The sequence below is a fragment of the Mugil cephalus genome, chromosome 6 (genome assembly GCF_022458985.1).
Source record: "Mugil cephalus isolate CIBA_MC_2020 chromosome 6, CIBA_Mcephalus_1.1, whole genome shotgun sequence".
Classification (NCBI taxonomy): Eukaryota; Metazoa; Chordata; class Actinopteri; order Mugiliformes; family Mugilidae; genus Mugil; species Mugil cephalus.
In genome coordinates, this window is record NC_061775.1 from 14332172 (window position 1) to 14346004 (window position 13833).

General features: G+C 41.1%; 1 protein-coding gene across 1 annotated transcript in view; it reads right to left on the minus strand.

Moving 5' to 3' along the window:
• Nucleotides 1–13833, minus strand: part of LOC125009939 (inactive N-acetylated-alpha-linked acidic dipeptidase-like protein 2) — a 284469-nt gene that overhangs the window by 223476 nt on the left and 47160 nt on the right. The window contains exon 4 of the mRNA XM_047588201.1: nt 8682–8949. Within this exon, the coding sequence (XP_047444157.1) occupies nt 8682–8949 (268 nt within the window). The remainder of the gene's footprint in view (nt 1–8681; nt 8950–13833) is intronic.

Sequence of the window (13833 nt, forward strand, 5' to 3'; positions counted from 1 at the left end):
CAGCCAATCATATGCATCTGCGTCACCTATTACCATGTTATCTATAGAGCCGATGCTGTAACGCTTGTTCTAAACAAGAATTATTGATAGCATAACTGGTGGCAAAATCCAAACTGTTTTTTGCATGTGTGTCTGCATCAGGCTGCATCCTGCAGCGGACGGTTGCCGCCGTCAAGGAGCGTTATTCCAACATCTAAATGATTCCCAGCACAACACTGAATTAACTCAGGATGGTCAATGTTATTTACTCCTCCTGTCAGTGGTTTTAATGCTGTGCCCCGGCAGTGTATTTAGCCTATTTGTGTGAAAAGTAAGGTCAGTTTATTTGAGCCAGTCTACCCTGATCTGTATGCATGTTCACAAACCAATGCATCTCCGTGCAGCCTTAAACTGCAGAAAGTTTCTACTACTTGTCTATGCAGCATCTTCATCCCTCCTACAAAGTTTGACCCTTCCAGTTAAAATAATTACACTGCAAAACATCTACAGAAATGGAAAACAGTAAATACATGACAGCAGCTCCTGTATCATACCTGTCCATGCAAAGTCTGTGTAATATATCCAATAAATTATCATACTATAATTTGCATATTGCAACATCGCGTACAACAGGGATCATCTCCTTGTGGTCTTCAACAAGAAAATAATCCAAACTTCTTGTTTCTAAATCTACTTTAAATTTCATAACCTGTTATTTAATCTCTCCATATTCCAGCAGCGAAACAAGGCCACAGACAGCAGGACCTATTAGTCCAATGTGCTTGTTATCGGCCACCATACATCCTGCCATCCATCCATCACAAACGCCATATTTAATTGTGCGAAAGCCGCGTTTAGATCCCGCAAAACCGCCGCTTAATTCAAAGCAGTGTACAGGAGCGGAGTTAGAAAATAACCTGGTGATGGATGACTGTGACCCTCCTCTGGGTAGACTTCGACAAGTGGACAGCTGAATGGATCGAGCATAGCGGAGAAATGAGAACGAGGGGAGAGAAGGTGGGAGAAAAGAGAAGGAAAACTTGATATTCAGAGAGTCACTCCAACTTTTCATCTGCCCTCAGGCCGGGAAGGGGCTCAAGGGAATAACAAGCATCTCCTTCAACTCGGTTCTCTGTTCCTGGGATACAGAGAAGTAAGATCCTCTAAAAATAGTGTAACTGCAACTCTTTGTGTGTACGTGTCTGCTGGCTAACGCGGGCAGACTACATGCATAATGACTCCCATTAACCTTCACACTCTTGTAGGATGGTGGAAAAGATTAACCGTGCATCTAGTATGACGCGAGTACCACGCTGAAGATTGCAGTGATGCAGTTCTACTCACAGAATCTATTCCTAACCCTGTAATATCTTGTGTACATAGTGCATGAACTGCTGTCTGAAAGACATGGCCTGGGGCACTCTACGAAGAGAATGTCTCCTTCTCTTCTACTTACATACAATACAAAAAAGAAAAAAAAAGGTGATTGAGTATGACACATGTAAACCAAGCGTGTTTCGTTCCATTTTGTGCATTTGTTGAATAATCAATCCATTTTATTCTTTTTTTCCCCCAAATACATTGGGTATAAAAATGTGATTGCAAAAGTTCATCCCTCATCAAAAACATTAGAACCAAAGACTGTATAACGATGGATGGAGGAGCAGCTCCTCAAGCGTGAATTCAAAGCAAGTAGAGCTGATCCTGGTGATTGGGTGCAGTACAGGTCAAAGGCCCAACCTCCATGTTAGTGGATGGGACTTGAGGCAATCTAAAACACTAAAATACAAGTGATTTCTTCTTTTTTATTTATTTTTTTAAAAGATGGTTTCTGTCATTTTAGGTAGTTTATATATAATATTTTCAATAAGTTCTGTTTTAGTTAGTTATTTAATGCTATAAAAACAGGATGTGACATAATGGCGATTAGCAATTGCCATGCCAACTGCTCCATAAACTGGTCCCACAGTATAATGGGTACATGAGTGAGTCTGAAGGAAGTGTGGTCCGGTCATCGGACCGTACTGATCAGACTCTGGCTCCGAAGTCACAAGATGACGCTGCCTGTATCCCCGGGAAAATAGCATTGGTTTGACCAATGTAAGGAAGCGGCGAAACGTTGTCCATATTTATACAGTCGATAATGTGAACAATAAAATTGCACCTAACCTTTCCTATCTACATGGTTATATATTTACATATTCTAACAATATTTTTTTCCTCACATACATGGTCTTTACTCTGTGACTCCGTCCATCCATTTTCTGAACATGAAGTTCACTGTGGGAAAAAAAAATGGAAACACTGTAATAAACAGGCTTTTCATTTGGACATTACAATGTTTACAGCTATTGTAATATCTTTTAATCAGGAAAGCAACCAGTGGAAAAACAACCAGTGGATCCGCAATACTGCAGCAGAACTGACAGGGTCCAGCAAGAGAGATCAGATAGGGGGGGCATGATAAGCTCTCCTTTGCATCCAGAATGAACAAAGCTGTGGCTGTGACTTTTAAAGAGGAGCATTATATTCACAACCTCATAAAGAAGGTTAGAGTTAAGAGAAGGTTCTCTAAGGACATGAGTGTGGAGATGTCTTCCGCTACCAGTACCATCTACATAAGTCACCGTATCCAGTGTTTGATTATTTATTTGTAGCACACAGTTAGAAAGCAAACTTTAAAACTGTAAATTTGAGATATAAAGATCCCAAACTGCAACATGTGCAGTATTTGAGGCTTATGGTGTTCATATTATTGGAGTAGCCTACACAGTTACTGGAGGTGTCATTTAGAGTTAGGTGATGGCTCCTATACTAGTTCAGGGCAGGTACAACTTTTTGAGTGTGGAGATGTAGGACACACATGCACTGTTTGTCAGCATAAACAGTGTTGGTTGAGGAGGCTGACGCCGCTGACAGTCCCACATCTCTGGCGGGGATGCTGTCTGGCTCACAGCCTGAGCATCTGCCCATCCAGTGACCGGGCCTGACTCTGGGGCCGTTGGCGGTCCTGTGGTAGCTGCTAATGACCTATGTGATCTATGCTGAGGGCGCCGCAGGTTCAGATGCTGACATTACCAACTGATACAGGAGGACGATGAGCCACACAAGCAACAGGCTTCAGTGACTATATCTTGAAATTCAAACAGAACAGAATGTGGAGGCTATGTCCAGTAGCCAGGTACCAGGTGAAGAAGAGGACATGGATATTGTATCTACTGGTTATACCTCCAAGGAAAAAAGAAAAAAAAAAAAGATCTATACTCCTTAGAGGAAATGAATTTGTTTTAGGATGAAATAAACAAGTCAGTGATTATTTCAGTGATGCATCTCTAAAAGCTTGTTTCAACTCCAGGGGCAAAACTGTTCAAAAAGCAAAGCTGATTAAGTAACATCATAATGCATCAAATCATATTCTCCTCTCTATTCTCTGCTGACTTTCTCTCTTCTCTCTTGTTTCTCCCCCTTTACCTCCTTATGCACAATATTAAATAATTATAATGTTCTCCCAGCTATTAACAATTTATGCAGTTAAAGTATCAGCGACTAAATCTAATTGATAGTAAACAGTTGACTTTCAATCCAACTTTGCTAACTAGCTATATAAAATTAAGCAAGTTCATGTTACGAGTCATTTCCTCTGTTTTCCTCTGAAGTCCCTTTAAATAATTGTAAATCGCCATGGTCTAAAAAATCAAGAGCATTAATATCAGTTTTTAAGAGTGACCTACCAACAAATCTAAAGCCACTCCCACGAGGAATGTGGCACAACACCACACAAAGTTGCTGCCTTCAGCCAGCTAATAACATCACAACATTCAACACCAAACTTGGGCCGACTTCTCTACAACACTAAAGGTCACACGCGCAAACAAAACAAAGCACCTGTATTTGCTGATGTTCACACATAATTCCTCCTGTCAGCTCACCCATAACATCCCCGTCTTAATAAAGAACACCGTAGAAACAAAGCCCAGCAAATTCTACCACAGGCCACCACAGAATTAGAGGTTGTCGTTCAGAATTAAAACTGTTCCAGAACTTATCGGGTTTCCTCTTTCGGTAACAGACTGAAATTATAACTACCTAGTCCTCATCTAGTCTTTGTTGGCTTTCTTTGGCACACTTAGGGTTACAGTACTAAAAAGTAATACAGTGGTGACGGTCACCCCATCACCCGGAGACTTTCAGCAGGCAAGTTCTCAAACATGCAAGGTTTACCTCATGTGGCAACATTAACTTGAATCTAATAAGTTCTAAGAGAAAACATCAACTGCAAGTTACATGATTCCAGTTTTCACCCTGAGAATAAATAAATAAATAAATAACTCTGGCAATCAGTCTCCATAAAAAAGTCCAAAAGTTATCCTGGATGAGCTCCCATTTATTGTTATGACCCGAGTCGAGAGGCGCAACATAAAGTGGAGACACACGCTGGAGTTAGAAAAATAATAGGTTTATTTCATTAAAAGAAAACAAACAAAAAAAGACAACAGGTGAGACGTGGAGTGCTTCTGCAGCTGAAAGCTGACCCCCCTAGGTCTCTCCAACCAGGCCCTTCATTCAGCCTACTCAGGTGTGACTGATTAAGGTGATTAAGCACAAGTCAAAGACACTTGCGCAGCTAGTGGGAGTACAGAGGGCGTAAAAGGCAGCAACATCAAGTTTTATTAGTGAACAATGTGAATGACTTCTCATGCTATGTGAGTTGTGGTAGTGAAGTGTTTTTTTTTTTTTTTCTCCATCAGGTTAAATTCCGCGCAGAGCAGGTGAGCAACCGGTGTGTGTGTGGAGGATCTTGGGGAGGCGGCTTTGGGGGGGGAGAGGGACGAAGAGATGATTTTAAGAGCAACGGGACAAACAGTGCAGACGCAACAATTGTACTCTAGACTTGATTATGGACAGAACAACCGAGGAGCCCCTTCCTGTCATCTCAGAGGTGTGAGGGTCAGTAATAGCAGGGAGAGTGCATTTAAACTACATCAAATGTACTGTACAGTTCCCAAAGTTTATGCTTCAGGCAAGTTTGCCGTATTATAAGTCCAGTAGGCTCTACTGACCAACATCCTGTCAGAACATGCTTGATCACTACATAAGGTAAGACATAGTTCTATAGTTTCTCTGACAGGTGAAACTGTCTCTGCGGGGCAATAGATGACCAAAAGAGAACTTTGCTACCTTGAATCACTGGTGAGAAGTTGGACAGTTGCTGTAGGAAAGAGTGAAGGGAACCGTTATCTTGGTTTCTTTAGCTATCGAGCATAGATGTTCGAACTTCTTTTGTTTTCAACCAGGAAGAGATTTGGGGCAGAAATAAAGCAGATGACCTGTCTTCCTTGGCTCAGTTCAGGGGAGAGAGTGGCCTTGGACTGTGAGCCGACACTGGAGGTGTTGACAGTGTCAACCAGATGGAATCACAACAGGAATTGATAGCCTAGCCCCTGACTTCTACATGCACTTCTGGGGTACCACTGCATGTGTTCGCTTCCTGTTATTGCCATTGACAGCCATTACCATGCCAGCGGTAACTCCTTTCAACCTGAACAAACTACTCTGAAGAAAGCTGAGCCATTTTGATTAAACAGAGTTCATTTTGGCTGTAAAAGCAGCAGTCTAGACAAGTGTTACACAAGGTTTAGAGGTATAATCCAGGGTAATGTATGGATTTTTTTATTCTATCAATGCTAGCTCTGGTAGTTTGAAAGGTGTGTGTGGTGATGCGATGTCAGCCATAAATGTTTGTCCTGCCCGCATAATGAGCAAGATGCTGGATGCTGGCAGCAGCACAGGTGAGCTGCAGGCTTCAGGTGGCACCGGCAGTAACACAACAGAGAGAGTGCAGCATGGTGTGGGGAATACCACAACCAGCACCCGACAGCCTGATGCACCGAACACTGAACCATGCAGGAGAACAGCAAGGCGAAAATTAAGAGTGCCAATAAAACTGAGAGACAGAGGCAGACTGTGGAGGAAAAGGAAGGTGGGGGGGAAAGACAAAAGGAGGAGAAACTGACACTTAGGTTGAACACCGAAATGTAGCAGGTGTGTTAAATAATCCGAACACTGCAAAGAGGAGATGACTCTTGATCACAAATCTCTGATATTGTCATGTCGTGATTCATTACAAGAGATGAGTTATTTCCTGGATGAAACTCATGGAAATGATCAGTAGAAGCAGAAAAAAAAATCTCAACAAGAAAATGGATGAATCACTGATGATGTTTTTCCTTTTCTTGGAAAGTGTCAACCACCTTTGGCTGCTCCTAATGTGATTATGGTAATGTTAGAGCAACAAGATTAGATCCTAAGCCAACCTACAGCAACAAGTTATCCAAAGCAACAATTCTACAATAACTTCACCACACGATAAAAGACTTCTCTTTAAAGGTTCAGTGGTCACCAGTGTCCATACGTGCACTTCGGCTGACTCTTAACAGAGCTTTTGGTCAAGCTTTATGCATTTCTGGAGTCAGTGGAGATTCAGAAAGGAAGTTTTTAACAGTTTGGCTCAGTGGCGGGATATAGGCAACACACAGATAAGATTTTTCTGTCAAGAGTTACACATTGCAGAAGCTATTGAAAGAAACGATTTGGACAAACCAGAAAATGAAAATTTTGGTAGTAGGAATAATATATGGAAATAATATATGGAAAACACACATAATGTGCATTAATTATAGCTTGGATAATGTTTAAAGATATAGAAGCTCCAACTTGCTTCTTCATTAAGTTTGAGAAAAGAGTCAGGGGGCACGACCAAATATCACATCTAAAGCTTCCAAGGGTGATTATAATTAATACCGTTTGTTTCAGTTTTGTTCAGGATGCTTGCCGCTGTCTTGAGAAACCGCCTCAGCTGGCACAGTCAGCTTCATTAGACTCCATCACCTTTGAAGAGATGTCTGCAGCAGTCCGGCAGCTTGACTGTGGGAAGTCATCCAGAATTGATGGACTTCCTTCAGAGTTCTGTCAAAGATTCTGGGACTTTACTGGGGAGAGACCTTTTCTATTTTTTAAGGGCTGTCTGGGCCCTGGGATTTTACCCTGAAGATGCACATGGGTGATGCTGACACTACTACCCCAAAAAAGAGATCTTGGATTTCTTAAAACTGGTTAAAAGACTGGTTTCATTGCTCCATACTCAGTACAAAAATAATTGAAAAGACTCAATCATTACTGACTGAATTTCCCTTGTTTAAATGAGGAGTTATATATGGGATTTTTTCCCCATTGATTAAGAAAATTCATTTGATAGGGATTGATCCACTCTTAAATACAAGCATATGCTGATGACATTACACTATGCATCCCTGGACAAAATGACTGATGATTAGCCTTGGATGAACAAGTCACCTGCTAAAAGGTTAACTAATCTAAGTGTGAGTGTCTTCTGCAAAGACAGTTGGAAAGTTGGATTGACAAATCGGCAGGTCTTAGGTAGGAAACTGGGACTAAACGTCTGTGTTTTCTAGAGAAGCTGTGGATGTGAAGAGTGATGTTGCTGGTCTATTCAGAACTGCACTGGGATCAACTAGTGATACAGCACTACTTCTCATCATTATCCCTCTGTGATGCAGAGAAGGAGCAACAGGAGGTGAATTGAACTGTACTTTCTTTTCCAACACCAGAACTTCTGGACCTCTACTTTCTAGCACAACAGGAGAACAAAATGTAACACTATGTATCTGTAGATGTTGAAGGTTTGGAGAAACAAATTTTGGTTGGGGAGTTCAATATGTCTTGCACATCATCATTTGAAAACTGGACCAAGAACGTAATGATCAAAGATCTAAAAGTCTCCTCTTTCCTTTTCACCTGTCCTCTCCTCTTCTCCATATGCCACATTCTTCAGTAAGCTCTGCAGTTTCCTCCCCGTCCTCCCTCTCCTTGTACATTTCTACATTATTTCTGGCTGAGGGGCTGTGTGTTTCTCCTCTGTGGTTATTGGCCACTCTTCTCGGCTCATGTTAGGATTTGGCCCTGTACATGAAAAAAGGAATTGAACTGAATCTGAAGTTGAGGTTATAGATTTTTTTTTTTTTTTTAATTCCCAAACAGCCACTTAATGGCAACATAATGCAGTGTTCTGATATACAAAGGCATTTGCTTTCAATCACCTTCCGCATCATTTGCATCACCTTCATTTGCCTTTTCTACAGATACTGTGGTAGAAATAAACGAGGCTATCTGCCGTCCCCTACTCTAGAGGCAGAACTCTAATCACAGTCTACCCATCATCCAGTCAATGAAGTTTCAGCAGCATAAATAATACACTGCTGTTATTTCAAAAAATAATGGCAATGATGTTCTATTGGAACTATGCTGGAGTACAAAATAAAAACCACTCCTTAACTTTGTGCAAACTTATTGACTGTGGAATAGATGTAGCATGGAAGTAGCAAAGTATTTCCAATGACATGCTTTAGATAATGTCTTAAATTACAGGTAAGCCATGCGAACAGAAGAACTTAATGTTACAAACCAATTGGACCCATGGGGATGCAAAATTATCATCATTTCCTTTGACTTGTTGAAAATAACTAATGCACCTGAACTGTGGTTGGCTACAACCTCTAGCTATGACATTTAGGGGCTCGAGACTATCTGGCAATGTGAAGGCCATAAGGGGTAGAGAGAGTAGGATCAAAAGGCAGCAGCCAGAAGGGTCAAGCACCCTTTGTTTAGAGGATTTTGGAGGATACCTGCACACTTCCCACGGCGGAGTAGGCGGCGTAGGAGAACTGCTGCTTCGGTATGTCATTTGGTCCACGCTGGTCACAGGGGAGCCCGTTTGGCAGGAAACACTGGTGACTAGACCTGTCGGTGATGGTGTTGGGTGTGGAACCAGGCAGGCTGAGCAGAACTGTATGATTGGAGAGGTGGACATCAGTCAAACCAAGTCCCACCCACTGCCTGTAGAGGTATCTGGCTCTGGATTCCTCACTGTCATCTGACAAGGTGGAGAAAGACCTGGAAGCACCAGACAAAGGGATGTGGCCATTATATAATGCAACACAACAACACTATGGCTTGTTAACCTACAATTTAAAGTTGCTATTAATACTTGTTCTTATCAAGGTACACTTGAATTTACTTTTCACCTTCAGTTTGTCCTGAAAATGTGTGAAATGGCTGGGCATCAATGGGGCATTTTTTTTCTTTCTTTCTTTTTTTTTTCTGCTTGAACAAAACACATTTTTGATCAAAATTAAAACTCTTAATAGAAGATTAATTGAAAAAATTAAGTGCATTTAGCAGTCCAGAAATTGCATCAACTAACTGGTCATTAATACCAATAACAAAATCTATTTCTTTTCTCTCTTTCAATATGTGGTGAACGTCTTTTTCTTTCTCACATGCTGTAGCCTCACAGGCGCTGTCAGCCTCCATCCTTTCTGTTTTCCTAATTACGGGAAAGACATGTCAATAAAATTTGATCCAGACCTTATTTGAGTCTCCTCTGCTGGTTTGTTTGGTTCATGATGTTTACTCTCTTTATTGTTTTGGCTTTGAGAAGACTGGACTCAAAAGTTCAGCAATAAGGATGCGTTCAGATTGGACTGTCTGGTATTTCGGCTTGTCGGGGAAGAACAGTCACTCAACACTGAGCAAAACTGGGGCCTCAAAATACAAGATGTCTCAATAAAAGTTCCCAAAGATACAGTTTACACAAGTTGTGCCGCCATTTGAATTTAAAAATATTACAGTGGTTGTCTGTCAAATGAAGTGCTGATAAAAGCAGTAAGGTAACTACTGGTGTTGAAATACAAGTTAAGGAGATGTTATGCTACTTTATTTCAGGCTAAACACTTCCAGACTTGGTGTGAGGCAGTTTTCTTTTGGGGAAAACTAGTTGGGGTCGCCAGTAATCCCTGACTTTCATTCGCAGTAGACAACCATAATACCATAGTCCATAGTTGTCATGCACAAATAATCGGGCTAGAAAAGAGATATTTTTTTGACATAGCTGCTCCCCATTAAGTTCCGACTCTGAGCACCAGCAGCACGATTCCTATTAAACCCTTCTCACTCCATTATACCTCACTGATAACAAAACTGTGCCCATCCAGGTCCCTTCTATACAGGCCTCATCATCTTAAACAAATGTGCTGCTGGTTATCTGCTACTTACATACATCCAACCTGATTCAGAGGTCATCCACATAGCTCAAAGATCCTTGGGGCTTTAACAGCCTTTGTAGGCATATAGTTTCTGATAGTGACTAGTTTTTATTCTTCTCTATCCAACAAAGTTCTTATTTTGTCTTTGTCTTAAAGGTTTCTCCCTCTGACCTCACGGCCTCAAGCCAATCACTGACTCTCTAGTCAGTCAAACGAGTCCCAGGATCTCAATCCGCTGTCTATAGCCAATCACAGGTACACATTCTTCAGACAGACTCTCAGCCCTGTCTTTCACTGAACAGTTACATTCTCTCTGGCTTATCTTCAATGGTCTACTACCAGTCAACATTAGCCTTTATTTTTCAGAACTGTTTAATGTAGCTGCTATATCATAATATCAAAGCTTGTTCTCTCGTCATTGAAATTAAACTTTTTGTTTCAGAAAAGACCTGTGCCGTCACATTCTATATGCATTACTGGTGAATGTGGGCTATTCCTGCTGCTCTATTTCCTCATCTCCGTCACTTTACGCTGTCTATGTCACTTCATTGTACAAGGATTTATTTGCCTGCCTTAATTACATAGTATATAAATATGTTAAAATCTATGCAATGGCACATACATCACATTGTCATTGCAGTGGGGCCTAGTAACATCTGGCTATGATGGAATGGTGTCAGAACACACAGTGCATAACATTTTGCTGCAAAGGGGGTTGTGTAACACATGCACTGCCTACATGTCATTGTTTTCAGTGACGTGACATCCGTGGTAATCTAAAATGGAGGCTCACTCCACTTGGGACCCAGCAAAATGGGGTTCAATTACCTTCAATTACAAGCCACAAATATTTTAGATCATCTGTCATCTTAAGAAAAACACAACACAACTGCAGTTCAAGGTGCTCTTTGTAGGGATGATCAATTATGGCAAACATTGTGGCAGAAAAAGGTGAAGAAGACACTCTTGAGGTCCAAATTTTAAAAAGCCTTTATACAAAATTCATTAAATTCATTAAAAGATGAATTATGGATGTAGTTTTTACCAATATCAATAACCTAAACGGTGCAGCATATCATATACAGCCCTTAATACAGTCCTCTGGCACAATAACGCCCTACCACATTACAAAAAATGTTGAGGAAGGGTTCAAGGAAGATGAAACAAAGTTGAAAGTGTTGAAGTGGCCTCCAAATCCAATCAAGCAACTGTGGATTGTGCAGGAAAACATGTCTAGTCCATTGATACTTGGTGCCTGATGTCACAAGACACCACCAGAAACATTGGGGAGATCATGCCTCAGTGGGTCAGAGCTGTCATAGTGGCACAAAATAATATTAGGCAGGTGGTATTAAGGCTGTGGCCTAACACTGTATACATACTGATGCGTCAGGTTTACAACATTTCTTTGCACGTCTATCTTTAAATGGGTGGCAAATATTTGTGTATGCCTGTACAATGCGCTTGTGTGTGTGATATCTATATCTGTTTCAGCGGCAGATGGCCCAGACACACAATGTGCCATCCTCTAGTCAGCAGGTCTCATAGCTCGCCAGGAGCAGCAGCAGGAGGCAGTGTGTGTGCTGATGTACTTTCATGAATGTGCGTGACTATGTGTGTGTGTTTACATGTTTGTGTGTGCGGGATCTTCATCTAAAAGCCAAGCTGTTGGAAGGGTTTCCTGTGGTTTGGGACGCATGCCTGATTCTAACGATGCTTCATGTCTCAAGTGACTTTGAGTGTTTGCATGTGCGTGTCCGCCTACACAGCAGCGCGTTTAGGCACACGTCTTATTTGATTAACATGTAACCCTTGTGTCATACGGGGGACAAGAAGGCTTCTCACCCCTGGTGTACGTTTTTCTGTTTGTACAACAAAAGACTTGCTCAGAATGTTTTGTAAAAAATACCAACAAAGCAGCTACAATAATAAGGCACTAAAAATAGTAGTACAAGTCTCACGTATGAAGTTTTTTTTCTGTCCTTGATTAAAAAATCGACATTTGAAAAGATAGTAGGATTTGGTGGCATCTTATTAAGCCACCACAACCTATGAATTACAGAAAAAATAGTGTACACTGGCTGAACTGCATTTAACGGAATCAGTTTCAGAGTTTGGTATTGTCCATTTAAGATGCCTTGACGTGAACAATATTTCTTCAGCCTAACTGAAATCATTCCAGACTCCAACTTAAATATTTACATGACCACTAAATAAAATTATCTGATATGTGCTGACGTGCCCCGAAAACATCACGCAGAATAGAGCATGTTTGAACCACCAAAAAGCAGTTTGTCCTGCTGTGGACTGTCTCATATAATGCATCATTCCACCCTGAGATACCCAAGTATTTTCATGGTTATCACTTCATAATATTTTTGTAGGCCACCCCTCTCAATGCAAGTAAATATTCACTCAGACTGTGGAATGTAACGTTCAAGACTATTAATCCACTTTCAAGTGAAAAATCTGCCACCTGCTGATTTTTCGTGTGATTCCACCCGGGATGTTGTCTGCTCAGCTTGACTCGGCTTCGATGTGAACAGGAATGCCACGTCGACCAACAACAAAGTTTTGGTCTACTCCCACAAGAGACTGATCTCTGAAGGGCAGAGATTTTTGAGCATGTTTTCAATGAAACAATTCAAATGTGTTGTTACACGATCGTTAATGAAAGCACATAGGTGAATTAGTACCACTCTTGGTCAGGAAATCACTCCAGGGAAACTTGATGAACTGCACGTGTGTGCTTGTGTTTATATGCAGCCTGTATAGCGATATGGCACGCTTTTTTATCGATCGTGGCAGTGCACTGGCAAGACCTTGACATCCGAAAGCTGCTCTGCATCCATGGAGAAGAGGAGATTCGGCAAACTTAAAAGTGTGATGACGTTGCTGATGTGATGATGTACATCTTAGTATAGGAGGGTGATGACGTATGAGAGGGAGGAAAAAACAGGCACCCAGTTCTCACACCTGGCAATGTGAAAGCACAACAAAAGCGGGTTGACCCTGGTCTGAAAATCCTGTGTTAACCCGGCATTTTCAATGTAAAAGAACTTTTGGTCTTGTAATTAGTTGACTACAATTCTCCATGTAAACCTTGCTACTGTCACACTTGCCAAGAGAAAGGAGCCATCATAAATTTTACATTATGGCATGAGCTTTTGGAAAATCACAGCGTTGTAGTCAAAATATGCAAAATACAAAAAAAGGCAACCATCATTGCCATGATACACAGGTAAAAGGATGCCATTTGACAAATTATGTATTAGACTTGTAAATGATGACTATTTCCACTACGTTTTCTGGAAGGGCTTTTAAAGGTTGAGGAAACAATATGTTTATGTAACAAAAATTTAACATGATCCACACAATAGAGGAGTTAGACAATTAGTATAGTTGCATTTGAACCACTAAAGCAACAAGAATATTAAGGAATCCAAAACTCCAGTCCTAGGTGGCTATACGCACTTAGGATTGCTAATCCACGCCTGGATAATCACTGTTTCAGGGAAATGATGCGCCCAAAAAATCAAAATTATTTACTTTATTTAGTCTATCATCATATCTTTCTATTCCCTGACAAGACAACAACTGTGAGCGTACAGTGCTGTTCAGAAGACAGCCTAGCGTCTCTCCTTATTTGCCGTTTCATTACTTCTTGTCCCGAGAAGATTTCCCACCAGTGTTGGAACATGACACCTGAGTTTATCAGGACAAACCGGGAGAA